At 39.2% G+C, this 25541-nt stretch overlaps 1 protein-coding gene across 1 annotated transcript in view; it reads left to right on the forward strand.

Annotated features, from left to right (window-relative positions):
• Positions 1-25221, forward strand: part of fgfrl1a (fibroblast growth factor receptor like 1a) — a 54533-nt gene extending 29312 nt beyond the window's left edge. The window contains exons 4-7 of the mRNA XM_058797877.1: positions 13284-13361; positions 16750-17034; positions 21743-22096; positions 23161-25221. Of these exons, the coding sequence (XP_058653860.1) occupies positions 13284-13361; positions 16750-17034; positions 21743-22096; positions 23161-23570 (1127 nt within the window). The 3' untranslated portion in view covers positions 23571-25221. The remainder of the gene's footprint in view (positions 1-13283; positions 13362-16749; positions 17035-21742; positions 22097-23160) is intronic.
• The last annotated feature ends 320 nt before the right edge of the window (positions 25222-25541 follow it).

Genomic DNA, 25541 nt, shown 5'->3' on the forward strand with positions numbered 1-25541 from the left:
AAGAACAGATTTCATATTTTGTTTCAGCTCTCTGTGCCCGATTGTTGTGTTTGTTGGCCCTCACCTGCATAAACTGACTATCGCAAGAAAAACAAAATGATCAAGATTAGATTTACCGTCCATTTGAAATGACAGTGCCGACATGATTGTGGAATTGAGACATGTAGGAAGCTGCTGGGAAGTGCTTAGTGATTTATAGCGATTTGTGGAGTTTGCTCGGGCCCTAGAAGCTGCCGTTCAGCCAACATCTGGTAATGATCGCGGTGCAGGAAAACTGGAGCTTGAGATATCTACTGATCTCTACGCAGGGTTTCCCTCTGGACTTCAAGAGGCCCTAGCATTGGTTGTGTGAAACTCTACTGAAACAGTGTGTACGGAACATCGCAATTAACACTCATGTCTTTGTTCAGTTTTGTCTGCACTCTGCTCTTAACGTGTTTGTTTTAAATTAAATTTAGGATAAATTCCAACGAGTTCTGATTGTTGCTTGTTTTGTCTGCGTCGTTCCATTGAAAGTCTGATCTGGTTATCTCAAGACTTCAGACCATAAAGCATTCTGTTGTCTGAACCACCAAAATATGGACAATTCAAATGAAAGACATAAGAATAAACAAGATGGCAGTGCTGGCATTTATTTTGCAGGTGTATTTTATCAGTAGAGAATAATTTTTCATGTCGCTGATGGCATGTTCATGTGGCATCATATACCTGCATCTCAGGAGGGGAAAAAAGTTGAAATTTTCCAAGGTGGAGTTATCAAGGCCGCCATTCTTTTGCTGTTTTCCAGTAAATTCCAGAAGCTTAAAATGGTCTTTCCAAGAAGAAAAGAACAAATGATTATTCCTGGTATTTTTTGCTTTTTCTTTGGTGTACATTCTGAACAGAAAAAAAACCTTTAAAGCATTGTAAATCTTTCAAAGTCACGTTAGCAACGTGCCCAACATTGATGATTTGTTTAAAGATTGAAAGGTATGTTTTAAAGATTTGGGGTTTTTAAAAAATAAATGAATACTTTTATTCATCAACAATACATTAAATCGGCCAAATTAAAGTAATTATAATACATATATATATTAAAATATGTATTTTTGTGCATTATTTCAAAGTAAATAAGATGACGTTTTAAAAGAAACTGCTTTCTGAGCTGTGTAGTCAGTGAGCCACCACTTGCACTGTAATCTGTGTTCTCCATCCATAAATCATGACGGAAGTGTCAGATTCCACAGCTGTCTTGAGGATAAATTAAAGAAAACAGATCTGATAGCATCCTTCATAGAGTCCATCTGAAGGAACTTATTAAATATGCAATGAAATTCAAAGATCCAGAAGGCATGTATCTGGTTTCATCAGTTTAATTGTGAAATCCGTGTCTCATCCTCAAACACCCGTCTCAAAGAACGTAGCTGTGTTATAGTTCTCAGCAGCAGGTATCTCCCAGATTAGATTTGTGTGACACTTCAGTAATATCTTAAGTCTCAGTTACTTTTCGGAAGAATTTGATTTACTGGTTTGACTGATATATGATTTTTTTTTATGGTACTGCTTCCAAATTGTAAAATAACAGCAAAGACTGAATGTCCATCTTATAAGGATGTTATGTGTGAATTATGGCCAAGGGATTGCTGAGAGTGTTTCAGAGAGTGTTTTTCCATTCATTTTCTTGGTATTTCAAAATATTTTTCAATAAAGGGTTGTACTGTATGTCAAATGATTAAATTAAAAAAACCTTTGGTTAAATCAAACCAAAGATCTCCAAAATTATATACATTACAACAAGTCAATCGAAGCAAAACAGTACTTGAATATTAAAAAATATAAAGGATTAGTGAGGGAATTAATGAACTTCTCATCCCATAAAGCCTTACTAGATACTAGATCTGATGAATCTTTTTAATATGATTTCTTGTCAGAGGGAGATAGTATTTTTTTTAGATTGTTTGTTTGTATTTATGCTTTAACATTCCCTGTCCCGTAATTAGTTTGACAGTATAGTACTTCAAAGAATTTGGCATTTAAACATTATTTTCTTGTATTTTTGAAATCATACAATTCGGTTAGCTTATACAGAAGCACACACAATCACTTTACAATGTTCCAGCTCGTGCTAGTTCTGGGGTTGAAATATTATCACAAAAAATCAATTTCTCTATGGAGATTTTGAATGGAGGTTTTACTTCCAGAAGTCTGCCGTTACGGTATATATCTGTTATTTCATGGGGGAACCGGGTGTAATTGAAATGAGGAGTGCTATGGAAAGATGGATCGCCCCTGCCTTCTTTCATGTGGCTCCTATACCAGGGGTTCTCAGATGTTTTTCCCAAAATTTTTTTTGTCTGCCAAACCCCTTAGGTGTAAAATTTACCCCTGTTAGTACCCTGTGAGAACGAAGTTGATATTTCAGTAATTTAACAATATATTCACATAATCATGGTTTTCTGCAGTTTCCTCTCAAACCCTATTTGGGAAACCCTGTTCTAAACCAAAGTTTTCTTGTACTCCGCTAAACCTGAATAGTCATGTGACCACTGGCACCATGACCCGTCCAAGTGACATGCATGGCAAAACAAGGTGGATCAAGCCCTCAGAAGAGCAGCTGGAGTGGAGTTGAAGCCGCACATTCCCTTATACGTCCCCAATGCTGTTTTCTTCAAGATGAAAAACAGGCTTTGTTGTAATGGCAGTCATGGTTCAAAGAAGAGAGAGAATGAAAAATAGTGGCTTATGAAAACATAGAGGAATGAAAAATCTGCTGTTCAAATTTCAAGTCTGTGAATTTACAACAAAGATACAGATTGAGTTACAAGTCTGTTTTTTTACAATGTGATACAAAACATCTCTTTCTTTGTTCGTGGTTTATAGGATGTGTTTATCATAACCAAACATTAGTGGCCTTTCAAATCACCCCCACCCCCAAAAAAATACAAATAAAAAAGAGGAAGAGATTATCTTGAATTTGCCCACAAAAGAACCTTGTATAAAACACTGCTACATACTTATCCACAATAATTGGCTTTGCGTCAGTTTTTCTTTCAAAGTGAGATAAATTTGTTGGTGTAACCCTCAACTTTCTTTATAGTCACAGCCGCACCGCAAGTCAAGCAAATCCTCCTCCTTCTCATTGTTTGTGAACAATTCCTCCGGAAATAGGGCTCAGGAAATAAAGATGGCATTTTAAACATACGATTATGAAAACATGGCGCCTGTCCCGTTACAGGTGGGGGTGAGTTTGGGTTTCAAAGGCACTGGTGGAGGGAGACGCTCAAAGAGGAAGCCAAAAGGAAAAACACAAACAAAACTTTGAAGCAGTCAGGCCGGTTGAATGCACGAGGCCTGGAATTACATTTCACTCCCCCATGTTTATGAAAGTCCTGCAAAGGCAGGCAAGTCTAACGGGGCCTCCATCCAGCTTGCACGGGCGTTCTGCATCACTTCACCTTCTGTGGAAGACAGACACCAGAAACAGAAAGAAAGAGGAGGTGCATTCCGATCTGCAGGGTTGAGAATTCATGGGACGTGCCTCAGATATATGAGTCACATAAGAGAGAAGGAGTCATAGATGAGGAATCTCAGATGAAGAGGAACCCTTGGATGACTAATAAATAATGATGAGTCAGATGAGTTTTGCAACGTTTTGACACGATTTAAAAACATGCTGAATATATTGTTCTCAAATCATTTAGTACTAAATGGTGCTTCTATGATGTAGTAATTCAGTAATAAAAATTCAGTGCATCAGTTGCAGAAATGAATCATTGATTACGATAACTATAGCAGTTATACTATTTCACTACAAATGTGGCAAATGCAAAATTAATGTACTTTAAATAAAGAAAGTTTACACTGCCAAGATTTACTTGTAGTGTTTCCTCCCAAATTGTGACTTATTATAGGATATTTTGGAGAATATACCCAGAAACGTGCTTTGACTAGTGATGATTATTTGTTCATTGCATGTTACACATCATTAATATATAGTTAATTATTTGACCCTGCTTATTTGAAATACACTCATTATTTCCCTATATATGACAGGCATTTTTTTTTTAATTCAAATCTGTTTGATACTTTGCTGACATGATATTAATCTTTACATTTGTATTGAATAAATAATGTACATTTAATTTCTTATCCAAAGTTCAAATTTTAAAACTGTGAATGTAAAGCCTTTTTTGTTTGTTTTTAGTCAGTATTATATATGCAAATTGTTTCTCCGGTTACAGTTATATCTAAAGTACTTTTTGGAAATAATGTTGAATCTTTCCAGAATATCTGTAGCAAATGGGACTGAATCCTGATCATACTGTAGAGAATCAGTAAATAATCAGTTTGAATCACTGTCAAAACAAATATTTACATCCCAAGCACTAAATAAATAAGAACTGAACACGTGTAAGGCAAATTAAGTTTTGTAAGTGTAAAAACAAAACATTTGAAATGCCTGTTTTGGGTTGTTTGATGTTTCTTGTCGTGCTGTTTGGAATAAAGCTTCCTGTTAGAGGGCCTATTAATTTGTTGTGCTTTGTAGATCCCTCATCGCTGTAATGGCCGGCTTTTTGTAACCCCCTGGAGTTATCTGGATGCACCACTAGGAGTTGAACTGTACTGTGAGGTTTAGGCCCCAGAATACTTCATTTTGCATTGCTTCATAAGCCGATTACGTGTCATTTTGCTTTAATAGATTCCTCATACACCTTCTCTCGCTTCTTGTGCGGTGGAGGGAAAGAAGAAAGCCTGTTCGCTACATGCCTCATCGGCTGGATGCTAGTCCTTTCACAGTGTGAATGGGGTTTGAGCTCTTTGTTGTTTTTCCTGGGCTGTTGTTCTGGTCCACTGCAGCCCGCGGAGGCGTTTAAGTGCCGAAACGGCCACACTAGCGCCCCAACACTACAACCAAAAAACCTGTTTTGGGCAGTTTTAGCATTGAAAGCAACTCCAACTTCATTCCTGCTTTACTGTCCCGATTGCACAGTTGCAAAATCTCCATCGTTCTTGTGCAAATGGAAAGTGACTTGTGAATGGGGCCTCTTGAACATAGAGCTTCTATACGTCGAGGCAAAGCCCAACAATTCTCAGGAATCTCAAAACCATCTCATCTTCAACCTAGGACACTTGAAAATGCGGCAGTAAAGGAATGAGGTTCGGCAGACCTGAAAAGGACCGGGCATTTGTCCCTGATTAGCACCAAAGTAAGAGAGGACATTTTTGCTGTGAAAAGAAAGCTTATAGCTCATTATAAGCTGGCTGGATTAAGCTTGTTCCTCCATTGTTCCCAGAGAAGGAACCAAAGGTCTGTCACAGAGGGAGGTGCCTCACTCCTTTTGAGCCCTGTGTCTGCACACCTATCCAGAGTTTCCACTCTTTTAAAGATCCATAATAGCTTTTTCTTTCCTCTGTGGTTGGTAGCTAGTGTAGTGGAAGAATCCTCTCTCATTAGACGTAGCCTTTATTCGTCTGCCTGTAGGCTTTTGTAAGTCCGGTCACTGAATGCCGGGCCTCGCCTCCGTAGTCGTGCAACCTGTAAGAAATGAAACAAGTAGAGTGAGGTCAGAGAGAAAAGATGCACCAATTAGTTTAGATGTGTTTGAGGAGCGGATACAGGGTCTGTAGATGAGTCCCTTTGAAGTCTTTGCAATCTTTTGTTGTGTTTGTTCCACTCTTCCACTGGAGTGCCCTGCTTTTTGGTTTTGTTTTGTTCATTGTATTTTTGTCCCTTTAGAAATATCATAATGATGCTTTTGCTTTGATCGTGAAGTAGAACTTGAAGACTCTTTGTAGCGTCTTGTTACTTTGCATTGCTGTTCCTGTAAAGTACTTGTTTCAACTGTATTAGCTGTTTCTGTGCAACAGGTGGAAAAATGTTACTATCATAATAGCCAAATATTTTCTGGTGTAAATATAGTAATTAGCTACATACTGTTATGTACTCCTCTTTGCATTTAACCTATTAATTCCTCTTACCTGGCACAAGGCAAAGATGCTGTATTAAATCTGTCATCTGTGCTCTTGGGCGTTAAGTACTGCTGCCAGCATAATTTGAGCCAATCACCTGTGCCATAAATGTCACGTGACTCACTCTGGAGCTGCAGGAAAATAAAGTCATGACAATTCGTAAATGTCTACTGGCACACAGTGCCAAATCCCTCACTAGTGACTATCCTGAGCTGACATGGAAAAAAATATTGAAACAAAAAGACCATTTCACACTTTTAAAAGCCTTCAAAAAAGAATCTTGGTAAACAGGCTTTACGGGAAATTAGGGGCTGTTCTTGTTAAGGTGTTTTGCAAAGAGTTTACATCAGCATAGTTGAGATTTTAAGGTATAAAACAATGGCTTGGTTTGGATGATTAGCATCTGCAAATGAAGTAAAAGTAAACAGTATTATAAGGATGGCAAGTAAAATTGTGGGATCCAACCAAAATTCAATAGATCAATTGGCATGGCAGTTTACAGAAAATGAGTTGTTATAAGTAAAGATTAATTATGCCTTTGAATTATTACCATCTGGTCAGTATTATAGGACACCAAGTAAATCAATATATAAACAGATTTGTACCATAAATCTTTTGAACAATTATGTGTTTGTGGGTTACACTTTATTTTCAGGGTGTCTTTGAGCAAAGTCTGGACAATAAAGTTTAACTAACTAAAAAACGTTATGCTAAGCAGCCAAATCTTGAGCCTTTGAATAATGCCATATTCAAATGGCATTAAGTACTTTTACTCTCATTGCAAATGTTGATACATCTTCAAAAATCTGGTTAAAAGTCATATTTAAACATTTAAATCAATCAAACCCGTCACTGAGGTTAGCAACCTGAAACTGATGCCTGCAGTACGTTTGATGGATGACCGTAATTAAGTTTGGATGAAAAGTAGTTTTTCACACTGTTTTTTGTTTTGAGTCCATAACCAACACACCGACAATTTATTCAAAGGATTCCTTAAATGTGTTAGCAAAAAGAGACTTGTGTAGTTAAATTTACCATTCGTGGAATGAAGCCAGTGCTGCCAATATTTCCCTTTTTTTTTTTTTGAAGGTGTGCTTTGATGTGGTCTTACACCCTTCACTATATTATGTTCACTCTAAATGTAATGTGCACTGGAACTCACAGTACAAGTCTGAGAGAGAAGAGGGGTTGAATAAAGGCTCTGGTCATGTGTTGTTGATAGGGAGAAACTCAACAGTTTTGGCACCATATCTTTATCTGTCAACTCCTCCTGACAGCCTCAAAGGTGAGGAGGTGTTGCTGCAGTCTAACACTGAAAGTATGTGTTGACTGACAACATCAAGCAATACTATTTCTGGCATTTTTAAACAGCATTTTAAAGTTTGCACATTTACTTCAATTTGTTTATTGGAGGCATAAATGTATTCACACAATTGATCTTGCTTTCAAAGAGGCTGCAAACACGAGTGCCTTATGAATTAGATGAAATTAAATCAGGAGGTGGAGTGATTTACCCAATGCGATTCCAAAACTTCTTTGTACCTCGGGCCTGTATAGCATAGTATTACTAGTAAGAGCAGATTTAGCCATTTTCCTGGAAACAGATAAAACAACCTTGTGCTTTTCAATTTTTTCCTTGCTTTATCAGTGAAATGCATCTTGTTTCCAAGCATCTTCTAGAGTGTGCTCAGTTTCCTGTTTACTTGATTTTAATTTAGCTGGCGAGTAACTGACGCTCCAAGCCTCGCTCCTTTAAGGGCCTTTTTTTTCCCGAAATAATTTGGGCAGAACCGAGGCCAGTTCAAAGTGCAGGGGAGGAGGTGTCGGTTTCAAAGAGAGCACCGCACGATCAATATGTGAGATATGTTAATTCGGGAAAGCTCCGTCCTGTCCTTGATGTTTGCTAGAGTTACAGGCAGGCAGCTGGGACGCCGATGGTGGACAGTGGAAGCGGGATCCTGTGCCAACCCCCTGCAAACGTACCGCGAATCTTCTTCAGCATCGTCCATACAAACTTGTTTTCGTCTTGACAGCTCAGCATGGAGAGAAGCCATTAAGCTGCTTTCAACCTGGCACTGTGGAGAATGGATGCCAGCTTGCCCCTGTCATTTCAAAGGGATGTTTTATAGATGTGTTTTTGAGTTACACAGCCGTCTTCTAAAGTTTCTTAAGTACTTTTAGTTCCCCCGCTAAATTAGTGTACAAACACCAGAGCTTTAGACTCGAGATGGGACGTCTTTATCTCTCCCAGCATGCCACAGTGGAGGCTTTCTTGTTTCTAAAAGCTTGTTCTGTAAGAAGTAACACAATGAATGCTTCTTTGAATGGGCCGTGCTGTGGGCGTAGGGTTGTCTTAGCTAGTCCTCCTACAGCTCATGCCGTGACGATCCCACATAGTTTGAGATCAGCAGTCCATCCATGCCGGTAGAAAGCTGGAAATTCTTCGGCTTTCATATTTCGTGACATATAAATGAAGTGTGAACATGATATAATGCAGACGCTGAATGCAGACACGAGGGGAATGTGCTGTCCAACTGGTGCGGCGTGCTAAGGCTGGCAAAGAGTGAATCAATTACTACAGATACAATGAAAGCATAGATCACAATCAACATTTAATGCTTTTTTTCCCCCCAAAAAAAAAGTTTATTCAGATGCAAGTAGAAGAGATTTAAAGCTGGAATACTGTATGCAACAATGCAGTGCACTTGACATTCTATTTCAAAAATGGTTGAACCAGAGGTGGTTTTTAATTTTTATCATGTGCATCTTGACTTTGACGTTTAGACATTTTTACACAAACCTTGATTAAAATAACACATTTTAGAGATTGGTTTTGGTTATTAGTCCATTTTAAGTTAATCTTCACAATCAATTTTTTAGCGAGGACAGGAATTGGCACGAGCACCTTTTTGAGCTCTGTGTGCTCTCCCACCCCACAACACAGACTGTAAGGCAGGTTTCTCTTTATTCTATCACAGGTGGCCACAATTACTACTGAGCCCACCAATCGTATGCCATCAAGCCCTCTGTTGTTACAAGCCGCTCTAGAGCTTTGCACACATTTAGAGTTTGAACAAAGATGTACATCTTGACACACACAGAAATGGAGGTTTCAGTTTGCTCTTGACATTGTGAGGCAATCATGGGAATGGGACTGTATTTGGGGTCCGGGCCCTTTAATGTGGAAAGTGTGGAAGATTTGTTAGTTCAGACTTTAGTTCCCAAACATTCTTTCATAAACCGCTTTTGAACTGTTGGTTTTTCTTTCATATTGTTCTACTTCAGTGTTTGCACAACCTTAATGCTTTAAATGCAAAGAATCATGTATAATGCCAAAGTATGTTGGACAGTGTATGAACTACTCATGACAGTTCCACAGTTTTCTTGTTGTTTTTAAACGGGTGTAAAGTTCTGGAGTAATTAAACTTCAATAATATGCTTGTTATTTTGGGGAAATTTGTACTTGACTAAAGTGTTTGAAACAGGAGACTTGAGTTACATTTTCAAGAAAAAAATTACACTCCTTACAGTTTTGTTTGAAGTAGAAAATGTAAATTTCAAAGGCAGTTCAAATTTCATCTTTCCTCAAACACTCTCTCTAACACACACACAAAACTTTTTCAAAATGTAATTTTAGGGTTTAAGTGCAATTTTGTAACACCACTGTTTCCACACCACAGAAGAAGGTTTTATGAACAGAGGTTGTTTTGATATTATTATTTCAATTATATATTTAATACCACGTATTGCCCAGGTAGGACACTAGCCAGGTCTTCCTTGACTCTTTCCATTCGTAATGTGAATTCAGCTGGCATTCATAAATGCCCTGAGGGTCGACACAGTCTCAGCTAGAGTCTTCACTCTTCCTTCTGCTCTGCTCCGGTAATCCTTAAAAGAAAAACGGAAACACTTAATGCAGGGTCAGTCCTCAGCTCCAGGAAAGAAGGCCTCTCTAAATCTGCCTGGGTCTCCACAGCTGAAGAACGGATTCAGGAGTGGGATTGTTAGGGCTTGTGCCAAAGCAGGAATGACTGTAGGTGATCAGGCTGACTCAGTAGTTGACGTTATGGAGCAGGTCAACGCTGGAGCCGCTGGAGCAAATTTGTGAATGATCTCAACAGTCCTTTGTACCTTCTGGAAACACTCCATATGCTGTTATATAATTTTTTACAACATTTTAGAATAGCTATATGTGACCAATAAATTCAAATAATAGTTTTTAGAGGTCAAATCAAAAAATTAAATTTGCTCCATAACGTCAACTTCTGATATATACAGTATATAATATATTCAATTAGTTGTGAACATCTTTATATATATATATATATATATATACTGTATATATATATATATATATATAGTAACACTTTACAATACATTTCATTAGTTAACATTAGTTAGCATGAACTAAGATTGAACAATACTTCTACAGCATTTATTAATCTTAGTTAATGTTAATTTCAGCATTTACTAATGCATTATTAAAATCACAAGTTGTACTTGTTAACATTAGTAAATGCACTGTGAATTAACGAACTAACAATGAACGACTGTATTTTTATTAACTAACATTAACAAAGATGAATAAATACTGTAATGAATGTGTCGATCATTGTTCGTTCATGTTAGTTAATACATTAACTACTGTTAACAAATGACACCTTACATATATATAAGGATGTTCACAATTAATTTTACAGCCTGCACTTACATGTTTCCAAGTAGAACAGGATTACAAAGACATTCAAAATAACAAAATAAACCATTGTATGTGTATTAAGTAAATAGATTGAATTTTGATTTCATGCTGACTTTAAGTGTTCTTGTGTAAATGCTGTGACCATCATACAGCCATCTACATTCAGATGAAATAATTCACGTTGAGCTAATGTTGACGGAATTCAAAAGGTTCACTCATATAAAAACAGCGACATTTGGGCCAGGTCACAGTTTTTCGTATTGTGAAATATCTACAAGCATGGTTCTTCTATTCCCAAATATGCAGTGGCCAAAAGATACATTGGTGCGATCAAACATAAATATGCTCGGCAGGCAGTTAATCTGTCAACTTCTTAGTGTTATTCATTCTCGGGTTAGTCTGTAGTCAGTAATGTAGTAATGTCTCTGCTGTGACCACGGCCCATAAATTTTCACAGTTTAGAGCTGGCTGTTAATATAGAGCTGTGTAGCAGTAGAGTTGGTAATGGTTTCCATAAGCCAGTGCTGGAATTCAGTAAATCAAAGCCAAGGTAACAGCTAACAGCTAGAGCCCCATATTGTCTCTCCTATCGAGGTTTCACTCACAAGGATTGTCTCCAAACCATCTCCAGTTTCATAGCCGACTTCACCATAGACGTAAAGGATGACAGCATAATTAGCATGTTGTGTTCAGAAACACTGTTTGTTTTGAGCGTAGGTGGTTGCTTTGCTTCCAGAAAAGCATGAGGCAACTGTTCAACTTCATCGATGTAACCAATTTGACAACACTGGAGGTCATAAGCAGAACATTCAAGTGCAATAAATCTTGGACGCCAGAGGGTTTTTGCTGCCCCTGACGGACGTGGCACAGCCAAGTTGGACGTTTCGTTCTTAGCGAGGGACCAGTGGCCTTAGCCAAAATCTACAGAAAATCCCAGCCTTGCCAGGGAGCAAAAGAGGGTACCTGGTCCGCAACCTCACCAATGAACATTACAAGAAGAAGACCACAAACCTGGTGAAAACCCAGTGGAACAGAAACTCTGTGCTCAGATTTCCTTCGGAAAAAGGCATGTTTTCTACTGCCGTCTCCACTGCAGACATGAAAGCAAACATATTGAAGGGTTATGCAAACATCTCAGTCATATTGAGCTTGTTCGAAATTATGAACATACCTAGATGGTCGATGTGTGAAATGCGGCACGCTGTGGTGTCACTTCGCCTTAATGAAAGGGAAACAGGAGTTTGTTTGGATTAGAAACCTGACAACCCTCATCCTTCCAAGATTTGTTGACTTTCCATGAATCATACTCAGTTTTTCCTCACACACCTTTATAGTCAGTTTGAAGTCTCGAAGTATGGTGCATGTTTTATGAGCTCACAGAGTGCTATATATGTTAAGAAAGTTCTGGAGTTTTTTTTTTTTTGACACACAAGCTACATTTATAAATGATGTTAAAATGAGAAACCTAGGGGTAATTCTGAAACCGCTGTTAAGGTGCCAATGAAAATGTATGCTTGATGGTTGCAATGAGCGTGAGCCTGACATGAACAAAAGAGCTATGTGTAGAGTGACCATACTTGAGGGGCTCAGTGAAGGGTATGAGCCATAGTAATTAAGCTGTTAGCCCAGCAATGAGCTGTTTTCCTTTGCCCGAACTGGAACCTCTCCTGCAGTAGTGTTAAACTGTGTACATTCTCAGATCAAACCACCCCGCCGACAGCTTCAAAGAGCTGACAGGCCTGAAAATGCCAGTCATGTGGTGAACGGATGAGCAGGGGCTGTAACTAGAGCAGAAGGGCCACAGATTTCCAGCCATGGTTTTCACTCTTCACCACACGTGACTTCAGATGTTTGCCTTGAATTTTGAACATATCTTCTCAGATTAGAAGGTTCGGTATTTCACAATAAATGCTGAGTTGTGAGTGAAGATCTTAGTGAATTACATCAAATGCACAAATGAAGCATAAACCGAATCGTTGCTGCTTTTTTAATTGTTCATTTAAAAGGCTTTTATTTCCTATTAGTTAATGTATGAAAAAAAACATTTGTAAACTCTGTGTAAGGCCTAAAACATACTCTTTGAATTTGAACATGAATTCTGCATGTTGATGTGCCTTGAAATGTCAGCAGTTTGAAAATAATCTTTTTGGCTTGTATAAACAAGCTATAAAGCTAGTAAACTTGAATAACGACACATCCGGATTAATGACAGAAACATCTTAAGGACACTCTATCACCCCCTTGAGTCCTGAGGTTTGTTACCAACCTTGTAATGCAAGAGTGTATCTAGCAAAGCCGCATGCTTGCAATGCAATGGCAACATCTACTGTTGCGGACTTGAGTAAACTGTGTTTCTGGCCTAATTCTGACACTCTCAATCCCTAAAATGCAGTGTTGGTATTTGAAAGCTCTCAGCTACAGTATCATGTTTGCTTACTAGTCTTAGGAGACAGTTGTTCATTTTGGTTTAAGTGGTGAAGGATTGCAGTGATTTGGCCGAAGAATTATAATAATGCAGTTGAACACAAATATGTGGCAATCTCAGAGTTAATTTTCATACTTATCAGATGAGCATGTGGTTGTTTTGATATGTAAATACTCCATTCTCCCTCTCTCTCTCTCTTTCTGTCTCTAGATGACTCCAGTGCTGGGAGGGAAGGTGCCAGACCAACTGGTGAAACCGAGTACTCCACTGACCTGACGGGAAAACTGGGTAAGGTGCTACAGTCCTCTGATCCCCTTTGATCTCCTTCATTCCTGGTATTTATAATTGCTGCCCAGAAAGTCACTGAAAATATGCACTGCAGCTGCCAAGATGTTTCATAAGCTGCTTTTCATGAAATGCAACTTGTAGTTTTACATTGTATTAGAATTTAAAGGACATAAAAAAACTACAACTTAAGATATTAAATATAGCATAGCGGTACAACCAGCTGCCGTCTGGTTGTAGTATAGTAGTGGAGACATTTGTTGTAGCATAGTAGTTTTGAAATTTGTTGCAGCATAGCAGTGCTGTTTTGTTGAGGTATAGTTGGGGTGATATTAGTTTAACAGCTTGCATTGCATGGCAGCGATGTAGTATAGTAGTGTTGATTTGTTTTAGCATAACAACACTGCCATTTTGTTGTAGAATAGTGATGCTTCTTTTTTGTAGTATAGGCCTAGTAGTGGTGAAATTTGTTGCAGATAACAGTGTTGCTGTTTAGGGGTGTAACGGTACACGTATTCGTACCGAACCATTTCGGTACGTGTCTTTTGGTTCGGTACGCATGTGTATGTACGCAGTTTTTCTTTTGTTGTTGTTTTTTCAGGAAATTCAAATAATAAATGGCGTTTTGACAGTCTTTGATGTGGCATGACAGATCGCTGTATAAACGCCTTGGAGAGCCGCTTCTGGGATGGTTCAGAAACATGCTGGTATAAACCTAACACAAGCATTGACTCGAGCGGCCGCGATCAGCTCCGGTTCCCGCGTCTGAGCCGTGACATGCCGCATACTTGTGCCGAGCGGAGCGCGAGTGAACGCGATCATTCCTTCCTCTGTACTACTAGTTTTAACATGAATAAACATAACTGAACATCTCATGCCTCATGTAATTGCTCAATCAGTGTATATGTACCATATACTCATTATATTTTACTAAACTTGTTAGTCTTAATTATTTAATCTATGTTTAAATTAATCTGTTATGAAACATGCTATGGCAGCCATGTGTAATTGAATATATTTTAACAAATAGCCTAGAAATTAATTTAAAAACTGCATTATGTGCAGTTCACATGTTTGCATAAAAATTTTTTGTTTGTTTGTTTGTTTTTTAAGTTGAGTGTTGATAATCTGTTTAAAAATAAATAGTAATTAAATTTAAGTTTGAGTTAAGTTATTAGGCCTAGTTGAAACCTTATAATGGAAAAGGGCTCCCTATAGTTTTAAGCATAAGCTGAGGTAGATTTTTATCATGAAGAGAATTTAAACTATAACTGGATGTATTTAAAGAAAGAGCAACTTGTTCAGTAAACACCACTGTTAATTAAAAAAAAAAAAAAGTTTAGTTTTTCCCCCTGCTGTCCCGAAAGCATACTGAACCGTGACGTTAAAACCGAGGTACATACCGAACCGTCATATTTGTGTACCGTTATACCCCTAAGATGCGGTGATATTTATTGTAAGATAGCAGCGCAGCCGTTTTGTTGTAGTGTAGTAGTGGTAATAACAGTTGTAGCATAGCGGTGCTGCCATTTTATCGTGGTATAGTAGTGAAGGCATTTGTTGTCGCATAGTAGATTTGAAATTTGTTGCAGAATAGATTGTTGAGCTGCTGTTTTGTTGTAGTATAGACATTTTTTTTTAGTTTAGTTTAGGGCTTTATTAATCCCCTTGGAGCAATTAATTCAGACTTTCGTGGTGCTTCACATATACAACACTTAACATACTCATAATACACCAAAATACACCAAATACATAGGAGGGGAAAAAATCTAATAAAATAATGAATTAAATAAATAATCTAAATCAACTAAATTTATTACATAAATGATAGCTGTAGTGTATAGTAGTGAGGATGACATTTTGTTGTAGTACAATAGCGGTGACGTTTATTGTAGCATAGTGGTGCTTGTGTTTTGTAGTATAGCAGTGGTGAAATTAGTTGCAGTATAGCAGCGTTGCTGTTTTGTTGTAGTAAATTTGTGGTGACATTTATGGCATAGCAGTGCTGTCATTTTGTTGTACATTAGCAGTGACATTAGAATAACAGCTCTGCCATTTTTCTGTAGTATAATAGCAGTGCCATTTTTTGTAGCATAGCAGCACTGCCGTTTTTGTAGTGGCACTGATGTTTTGATGTAATACTCATAGTATAGTACTCAAAGCGCCATGGTCTTACACAATATGACAGCATAGTGTATGCTGGATGAGTGTTGGTGATCTACGTTTGATGTGTGGCCCGATAGAAAAACATGTGGCCAATGGAAACTGAGCCTGTCACAGAGGGTTTGGACAGCACGCACAGTTCATCACCCCTGTATTTTCCCCATCAAACCCCCATCTCCAAACCGGCACACATGTGGCTGAATCTTCCCAGATACTGACATGTAGCCCTGTGGTCTGGGATTGGACGGTCCCCACAATATTTCCTGTGGCTCATTACTCCCTGGAGTCACACACTCCTACCTCTGGAGCCCAGTGTTTGCTTTGGTAATTGCGTTTGACAAGCCAAAGAGCAGGCTATTTATGTGAAGTGTGAGGGGGGAAGCATTCCATTCCCTTCTGACAGCTGCCATCTGATTTGATATCAGAGCACCGCTAAACTCGGCGGTGTTCAAAGAGGGCCTGACCTGCTTGTTTTTGTACTTTGTGTTGCATAGCAGTTATGATGGCTGCTGGTGGGAGATGCTTAGTTCACTATTGTATTTGCTTTTGTGGTGTTTGTTCAGAGTCTGCTGTGAGCAGTAACAGTCAGCGGGGAACTATAGAGTGAAACTACAGAGGCGCTGCTGTTTGCTTTGTCTGATTGCATTCATGGTGTGGTGCTTTGCTCAGTAAATTTGCCCACACAAGAACTTCATGTCCGCTCTTTTATGGTTTATTTTCTTTGTAATGTTAGTGGTGGTGTGTAAATTCTGATAATGAATCAGTCTTCCGTCTTTCTCCTTTTATTTATTTAAGCTCTTAAAAGCAGTAATCATGATCATTTTATTTAAAATTTAGTTTCAGACTTCAAAATTAAATCTAAATTGGAAAAATGTCATAGAACTGATATTTCACTAATAAACTAATATAAATTAATATTTCACCCCAAAATCAAAATAAAATGGAAATGGAAAATCTAAAATGTAATTTTTAAGAACATTAAAATATATCATGGTTTTCATGTGTTTTTTTTTTTTAAACATGACACTATTCTCATTGCCCCAAATTCTCATTACTGTGATGTCAAGTCAAGTCACCTTCATTTGACACGAACATGCTTTACATATTCACATCTAAATGCCTTATAAAAGTAGGCTGTAAACCTGAGAAAACTGTTCCAATCACGTTTTAAGTTACTGTATTTCAAAAAGCTGTCTAACCTTTTCTTTCCCTTTGTCTTTCTTTGTAGTGCGGCCCCGCTTCACGCAGCCGGCCAAAATGAGAAAGCGTGTGATCGCCCGGCCAGTGGGGAGCTCAGTAAGGCTCAAGTGCACCGCCAGCGGCAACCCCAGACCTGACATCGTCTGGCTGAAAGACAGCAGGCCACTGACACCCGAGGAGGTGGGCGAAGGCCGGAAGAAGAAGTGGACTCTCAGTCTGAAGAATCTTACACCTGAACACAGCGGCAAGTACACGTGCCATGTGTCCAACCGTGCCGGGGAGATCAACGCCACCTATAAAGTGGAAGTCATCCGTGAGTCATCCACCTCGTCTCTTTGATGTTGTCCTGGAATGTGATGGAGCTTTTGATGATTGACTTATATAGTGTAGACTGAATGAATGAACATGCAGCAACAGTTTAACAAGAGTTTAACATTATTTCTCTCGTTGCTGGATGCTGTTAAATGGGGATTAACAGCTGTCTGGCATGCTGTCAGAGTTTAGGACCCAATCATTCCTAAAAAACAACGTTAGCGTTCTTTATTACATTTACATTTACATTTAGTCATTTAGCAGACGCTTTTATCCAAAGCGACTTACAATTGGGGAATACATAGAGCGATTAATCTTGAAGAGGCAATCAGACATACGAAGTGCTTGCAACACCAAGTCTCAGGTATTGTTCAAATAAATACAAACTACCAAAGGAAGGAATAAGTAAAGATAATTTTTTTTTTTTTTTTTTTTAAGTTTAGGATGAAGTCAAGTGCTGTCGAAAGAGATGAGTTTTCAGTTGTTGCTTGAAGATTGACAGGGATCCAGCATTCCGGATAGAGGTGGGAAGATCGTTCCACCAGCCAGGAATGGTGAATGAGAATGATCTAGAGAGTGATTTTGCGCCTCTCTGTGATGGTATCACGAGGCGCCGCTCACTAGCAGATCTCAGATTTCTGGAGGGATGTAGTTTGTTAATAGAGTGCAAGTAAACGGGTGCTGAGCCAGTGGTTGTTCTATATGCAAGCATCAGTGTCTTGAACTTGATGCGAGCCGTGATTGGTAGCCAGTGCAGGGAGATAAAGAGAGGTGTAACATGGGCTCTTTTGGGCTCGTTGAAGACCAGTCGTGCCGCTGCATTCTGAATCATTTGTAGAGGTTTGACTGTGTTAGACGGAAGTCCAGCCAGAAGAGCATTGCAATAGTCCAGCCTAGAAATGACAAGGGCCTGGACAAGAAGTTGTGCAGCATGCTCTGTCAGAAAGGGCCTGATCTTTCTGATGTTATATAGTGCAAACCTGCAAGATCGAGCAGTTTTTGTAATGTGGTCTTTGAAGGTCAGCTGATCATCAAAGATTACACCAAGATTTCTGACCGAAGTTGATGGGGTTATTGTTGATGAACCTAACTGGATCGTGAAGTCATGCTGTAGAGTCGGAGTGGCAGGGAGGACAAGAAGCTCAGTCTTTGCCAGGTTGAGCTGCAGGTGATGTTCTTTCATCCATGCCGAGATGTCCGCCAGGCAACCTGAGATCCTTGCAGCTACCGTTGGATCATCTGGTTGAAAAGAGAGGTAGAGCTGTGTGTCATCAGCGTAGCAATGGTATGAGAATCCATGTGCCTGTATGATGGGACCCAGTGATGTAGTGTATGTGGAGAAGAGGAGGGTCCAAGAACTGATCCCTGAGGAACCCCAGTGACCAGTGTGATGTGCTTTGGATACCTCACCTCCCAGGCCACCCTGAAAGACCTACCAGTGAGATAGGATTCAAACCAGCGAAGTGGAATGCCAGAGATGCCCAGTGATGAGAGGGTGGACAGGAGTATCTGATGATTGACAGTGTCAAAAGCGGCAGATAGGTCCAGCAGAATGAGGACTGATGATTTGGAATGGGCTTTTGTAATTCGCAGGGCTTCAGTGACCGAGAGAAGCGCAGTCTCAGTTGAATGGCCCCTCCTGAAACCTGACTGTTTAGCATCCAGTTTGTCGTTCTGTGAAAGAAACAGTGAGACTTGGTTGAAGACAACTCGTTCAAGTGTTTTCGCTATGAACGGAAGGAGAGAGACAGGTCTGTAGTTCTCTATGAGAGAGGTGTTTAATGTAGGTTTTTTGAGCAGTGGGGTTGCCCGAGCCTGCTTGAACGCAATGGGGAAGTTACCTGTGAGTAGGGATGTGTTGATGATGTGTGTGAGTGCAGGTAAGAGTGTGGGTGAGATTGCTTGGAGAAGGTGTGAGGGGATTGGGTCAAGAGGACATGTTGTAGGATGGTTGGAGAGGAGAAGCTTGGATACTTCAGCTTCAGTGAGTGGACAGAAAGAAAAGATGGGAGTTTTAGCAGTGGATGTGGTAGGGTGAGGGTCCTGTGTGCGTGGAGGTGAAAACTGACCACTGATTGATCTAGTTTTGTCTGTAAAGAAAGTGGCAAAGTCATCAGCTGTAATAGAGGTGGTGGGAGGAGGTGGAGGGGACAGAGGAGGAATTAAATGTTCTGAAGAGATTACGCATGTCTGGAGCGCTGTCGATCTTGTTGCGGAAATGTGAGGATTTGGCAGTGTGGACTTTAGCAGAGAAGGATGTGAGCATAGACTGGTACCTACTGAGGTCCGACAGATCGTTTGATTTGCGCCATATACTCTCTGCCGCTCTGAGTGTAGTCCGATGTTCACGAAGAACCTCGGATAACCAGGGGTTGGAAGGAGCAGCCCGTGCTGGCCTAGAGGAGAGAGGACAAATGTCGTCTAGACAAGAGGTTAAGGTAGAGCATAAAGTCTCAGTAGCTGCGTTTACATCCAGAGATGAGAAATGGGTGGGTGAAGGAAGAGAGGAGGATACTACAGAGGAGAGATGGGAAGGAGAAAGGGAGCGCAGGTTTCGTCTAAAAGTAACTGGTAGGGGTTGGTGGCACAGGAGAAGCAAAGTGTAATGTAAATGTAATGAAGAAATGGTCCAAGTATGTAGCGGTTGTACCAGAATGTTATCTGCAGTACAATTGCGTGTAAATTAAGTCAAGTTGGTTGCCTGATTTGTGCGTGCTAGTAGTGGTAAGGCGTTTGAGATCAAACGAAGCTAGGAGCGAATGGAAGTCTGTAGCATAAGGCTTGTCTAGGTGAATGTTGAAATCACCAAAGACTAGAGTGGAGTGCCATCCTCCACGAAGAGGACAGCAGCCCGTCCAGCTCCTCTAGGAAGGTGGCTAGAATTTGGCTAGGGGACGGTAAATGACCACAATCTGGAGTTTTATCGAGCTGATACAGTAATGGCATGAGATTCAAATGAGTTGTAATTGCATAGGGAAGAGCGGGTTGAGTATTTCCAATTGTTAGAAATGAGCAGACCAGTGCCTCCACCCCGGCCAACTTGCCGGGGGGTGTGAGAGAAAGAGAGATTAGTAGAGAGAGCAGCTGGGGTTGCTGAGTCTTCTGGACGAATCCAGGTCTCAGTCAAGCCCAAGATGCTGAGCGTGGATTTTAAAGAAAAGAGAAATGAAGTCAGCTTTGTTGACAGCTGACTGACAATTCCAGAGACCCACAGAGAAGGAAAGAGGTGTAGTGAAGGAGGTAGAGATAAGGCGCAGGTTAGCAGGATTACGTTGCCGTCTGCGTGGGACGTTAGAGCGTGGTTGAGAGAGAACCGAATAGTTTGGAAACACATGATAGAGGTGGCAGGAAAGAGGATAGAAACGGAGAGTGTGTAAGGGAAGGGGAAAAAGAAAAGATACTTAAGTGTGTCGCCGGTGTCGTTGCTCGGTTAAAGTCGCGCAGGAAAAGTCGATGGTCTTTACCCTCGCCGGTCTTCACACGAGGAGGTTGAACGCTTCCGCTGATGCTTCCGCGTCAGCGCCGGACCTCTGATAAATACAGCCTAACATACTACAGTGAAAACAGCTGTGGCGGCTTCTGATTGGCCCAGCCAATAGCCTTGTGCAAATAACTCAAGACGAAACTAACACTTCGCTTGCAAGGAGCAATGAAAATGATCCAGGTTCCTTCTTAGCCGAGGTGCAAATTATTATAATTAACAGAAAGTGCAATCAAACAACGAAACCTCAACGAAAATGCAGAATAGAAATAGAAGGGAAACGAAAGTATTCCTTCCCAACAGCAAGTAAATAATTTAATTATTAGCATATTAATAATTAATAATTATTAGCAGCACTAACACACTGCAGCACCAGCCAAACTGTCTCAATCAGTTAATGGCTTATTATTATGTATGCATGATAAAGAATTGATATTTTAATTCTATATTGTTCTTACAATTTATATATATATATATATATATATATATACGGGTGCCCTCAACTAATATTGGCACCCTTGATAAATATGAGCAAAGGCGGCTGTGAAAATAAATCTGCATTGTTTATCCTTTTGATCTTTCACTCAAAAAATTCACAAAATTCTAACTTATCATTGAAGTAAAACAATTGAAATTGGGGTAAAACTGTTTTTCTCCAATGAATGTTGGCCACAATTATTGGCACGCCTAGAAATTCTTACGAGTAAAATATCTCTGAAATATATTCCCATTCATATTTAAATTTTTTAGCACACCAGGGTGACTAGGAGCATGAAATTGTCCAGCCATGACTTCCTGTTCCACAGGATTATAAATGTGAGGAACACAAAGGCCAAATTCCCTTAATCATCCATCACAAGGAGTAAAACCTAAGAATATAGTTCTGATGTGCATCAAAAGGATAAACAATGCAGATGTATTGCTCATATTTACCAAGGGTGCCAATATTAGTAGGGCACTGTATATATATATATATATATATATATTATACAGTTTAATAGTAGCCAATTTATTTTATCTAATTTATTATTGCTGCTCCAAATCAATTGGCTGTATTTGCTAACTTTACAACCACATCCTAACAGGGAGAAAGTCATTAATCTTGCTCTCAGTAGAGTCATATGTGAATTTTTTTTCCTTACTCAAAATAGGCAAAAGTTATTTTTGGACACAAAATAGAAAAACAATCTGTGCCATAGTAAATAAAATTGTCCTTATTTCATTACAGAGCGCACAAATTCCAAGCCCATCTTGACAGGAACTCATCCAGTAAACACTACAGTAGACTACGGTGGCACCACATCTTTCCAATGTAAAGTACGCAGTGATGTCAAGCCGGTTATCCAGTGGCTAAAGAGGGTCGAACCAGGAGGTGAAAGCAAGTACAACTCCACCATTGAGGTCGGAGACCATCGCTTCGTTGTTTTGCCCACGGGTGAAGTGTGGTCACGACCAGACGGCTCGTATTTGAACAAGCTACTTATCACTCGAGCCAAGGAGGAGGACGCTGGCATGTACATCTGCCTTGGGGCCAATACCATGGGCTACAGCTTCCGCAGTGCCTTCCTTACTGTTCTTCCTGGTCAGTATTATTCTCTGTGATGTATTTTAGTAGCATTTTAATGTTTCCTTGAAGTTCACTTATAATAGGCTATTTAGTCAAGATTTCTTGTTCCAAAACAATCGTAATTTCTCATGCTGTACCTACAGTAGCAAAAAAGCATGAACAAACATGCACTATGAATAACATTTTTGGAGTAAGTTTTTTTTTTTTTTGACAGAAATCCCACCAAGGCTGCATTTATGTTTTCTGAAATATAGAAATATTGTGAAATATTATTACAATTTAAGATAACTGTTTTCTATTTGAATATATATTTTATAGTATAATTTATTCCTGTGATGCAAAGCTGAATTTTCACAGCCATTACTCTCAGCCATTACAGTCTTCAGTGTCACATGATCCATTCAGAAATCATTCTAATATGGTGATTTGGTGCTCAGGAAGCATGTATTGTTATTACACTTTAGAACAGTAGTGTAAATATATACTGTATATAAATGTAAGACAGATATATGTTAGGGCTAGAAAAGAAAAAAAAAGCAGATGAATTAGTGCCTATAATTGCTGATTTAATGGAGGTGTTACTATCAGTATCATATTGGCGATACTGGCCTTGATTTTATTAGTTTAAAAGACAATGAACATTGTATTTTATTTTATATTAGCAATAATATAGTAGTATTTATATGTATGAATATTATTTGATATTATTAATAATGTTATTATTCAATATATTTTTGAAAATATTTTTCCTTTATTTTGATTCAATATTAAAATATTAGGTATAACTACAATTAATCACAGAAATCTGTCACTTAGTTTAAACGTAAATTTTCAATTGATTTACAGTCCTAATGCACATTATGTAAATGATTTGTGTTTTTATTGGCTAACCTTTGCACACCGATGCAGTCCTGCAGGGTAAATAAAGTGCTAAATATTGGATTAGCATGTAGATGTTTACATTCGTTACTAGCCTAAATGTCTCATCTGATACTCTTCCTGAAATTCAACCATGTCAAATAAACTGTCAGTTTTGTTGTTCTTTATATTGTGGTTTTCTCATCTCTGTCCTTATCCAGACCCTAAGCCGCCATTCTCCCCGATCCCGTCTGTTCTGCCTCCCAGCCTTCCCTGGCCCGTCATCATCGGCATCCCGGCAGGAGTGGTCTTCATTCTGGGCACCGTCCTGCTCTGGTTTTGCCAGTCGAGAAAGCACTGTTCCTCAGGAGCCATAATCTCAGCCCAGACCTTACCCAACGGCCACCGGCAGCCGCCCAGAGACCGGGCGCTCGCGGCTGCCGATAAAGACTGCATCGGCTCCGTCACTTATGAGGAGTATTTGGCTCAGCAGCAACAACAACAACAGCTTCTGCTGGCCCAAGCGCCTCCCAAAGTCTACCCAAAGATCTACTCAGACATTCACACACATACTCACTCGCACGTGGACGGCAAAATTCACCAGCACCAACACATCCACTACCAATGTTAGCCTTCATACTTGCAGTCGTCTGGTGCATTTTTCACATATCTCTTCGGTCTCTGACCCAACATTTTGTCACCAAAATAGGGCAGCGTGCTGGCCAGAATGGGCAAGGGCTTCCTCAAACAAACATTTCTGCTCAGAACCTAGAGAATGGAAAGACAATTGAGCCACGTTGTTGCAGTCTAACCAGTCCCTCGCTCTGAATACCGCAAGCATAAAGACATTATGAACAGTGGGGTGGAAAAGGGCAAGGCTAGCGAACAAATGACGATATTTGAGTCTGTTTTGAAATGGACAAATGTTTCACAGAAACACTGCTGACTGAGAAAACACTTTTGCAGATTTGTATTGGACAAAAGACACAAATTTATTGTCTCTTCAATCTGCTTTCAAACTGCGATTCAGCCACGAACTGATGCTACGGTATTTTAATACGATTTTTTCATAAGCCCATTGACTAATCTTGTGGATGGGGCCAAAAGGATTTTTTGGATTAGCACCAAATCTCAGTGAAATGTTCGTTTGCATGCATAAGAAAATTGTTTGCAGATATTGAGAGATCCAGTTACAGTTTATTTCCTGTAACAGTTTATATCTTTTAAGACCGATTGAATGCATGAGAGCGTTATGTTCGTGTTGTTTTTGCAGGTATGGTGTACCATGTTTCAACTTTAAGAAATGGTGTAGGTTCAGTCTAGTTTTCTAACTGTATCTTAAATGGAAAAAGAAAATATCCTTGAGCTCTGGTTATATCGTAACTAAAGATATGATGAGATTTTGGCATTGTACGTACTGGCAAGGGTTCCTTGTGGTTTCATTAACGTTGTGCTTTTATTTTCAGGGCCTGCTCTGAATAACCCGAGGTACCGCAATCCCATAGTTCCTCTATGGCCTTGTTTTTTGTTTTGTTTTTCGTTTATGTGAAAGGGGAGTTGTATTTTCATAAGCTTGACCACTATAATGAAGACTGTGTAAAATGCCTTTGACTGCTCATGTAATGGCTCCCCTTTAATATTTACCGAAGTGAGTCAGAGTTTCAAAAACAAACGATAGACTGAAACTCATTGTCCGGGCATGTGTTTACCGTGATGTTCATGGTAAAAGGTCGATGCTGAAAGGACTGCGGGAATACAGGAATGCACTTAACCCAGACATCTGCTAGCTACTTCAGCATAACATTTTTTGAAATTCATTGCCCCTGTTATTTTAAGAAAGCCAGCCAAAAGAGGAAACCTTGTAAAACTTTAGTGATTCTAAAATAGTTAATTTATTTGTAAGCAATGTTTTAATGCTTTGAATTGGGCATTATCTAGATGTTTTAAACCAAATACGAGTATACATAGCATTGTCTTCCCTTAGCTGCAGTGTAAGCTATGTAGCATATATCAAGTGTTAAATATTTATGTGCTGTTGAAAAAAATAACACAACGGTCATAATTAGTTATCTCTGTATGGACAATCTTGTACAGTCTGGCCTGTTTTTATGTTAAAAAATATATGTTTGTCACATTGAAACATTAAAATCATTTTATAATTATCATAAAATGATAAAGCTCTTGTTCACCAGGTATGAAAATGTGTTGAGTGTCATTTTCTTTGAAAGTCATCTCAATATCTGCTGTTACAAATTTAACCACTTGTATCTTTATTTGGAATACCATAAAATTTGTCCAATTTTATACCAACTGCCTGAAGTAACAAAATATTATTAGAACCTTGAAAATAACAAATTTCCAATTCACCACAACAGCCACAACATTTTTAAGGTTTTTGAGGAAAACTTTCCAGGATTTTTCTCTATATAGTGGACTCCAATGGGATCCAATGGGTTGTAGGTCCAAACTGCCGTTTCAATGCAGCTTCAAAGGGCTCTACATGATCCCAGCCGAGGAATAAGGGTTTTATCTAGCGAAACGATCGGTCATTGTCTAAAAAAAAATGAAAAATAAAAATGTGTATACTTTTTGTATATACTCG

This window comes from Onychostoma macrolepis, chromosome 14, assembly GCF_012432095.1.
Source record: "Onychostoma macrolepis isolate SWU-2019 chromosome 14, ASM1243209v1, whole genome shotgun sequence".
Classification (NCBI taxonomy): Eukaryota; Metazoa; Chordata; class Actinopteri; order Cypriniformes; family Cyprinidae; genus Onychostoma; species Onychostoma macrolepis.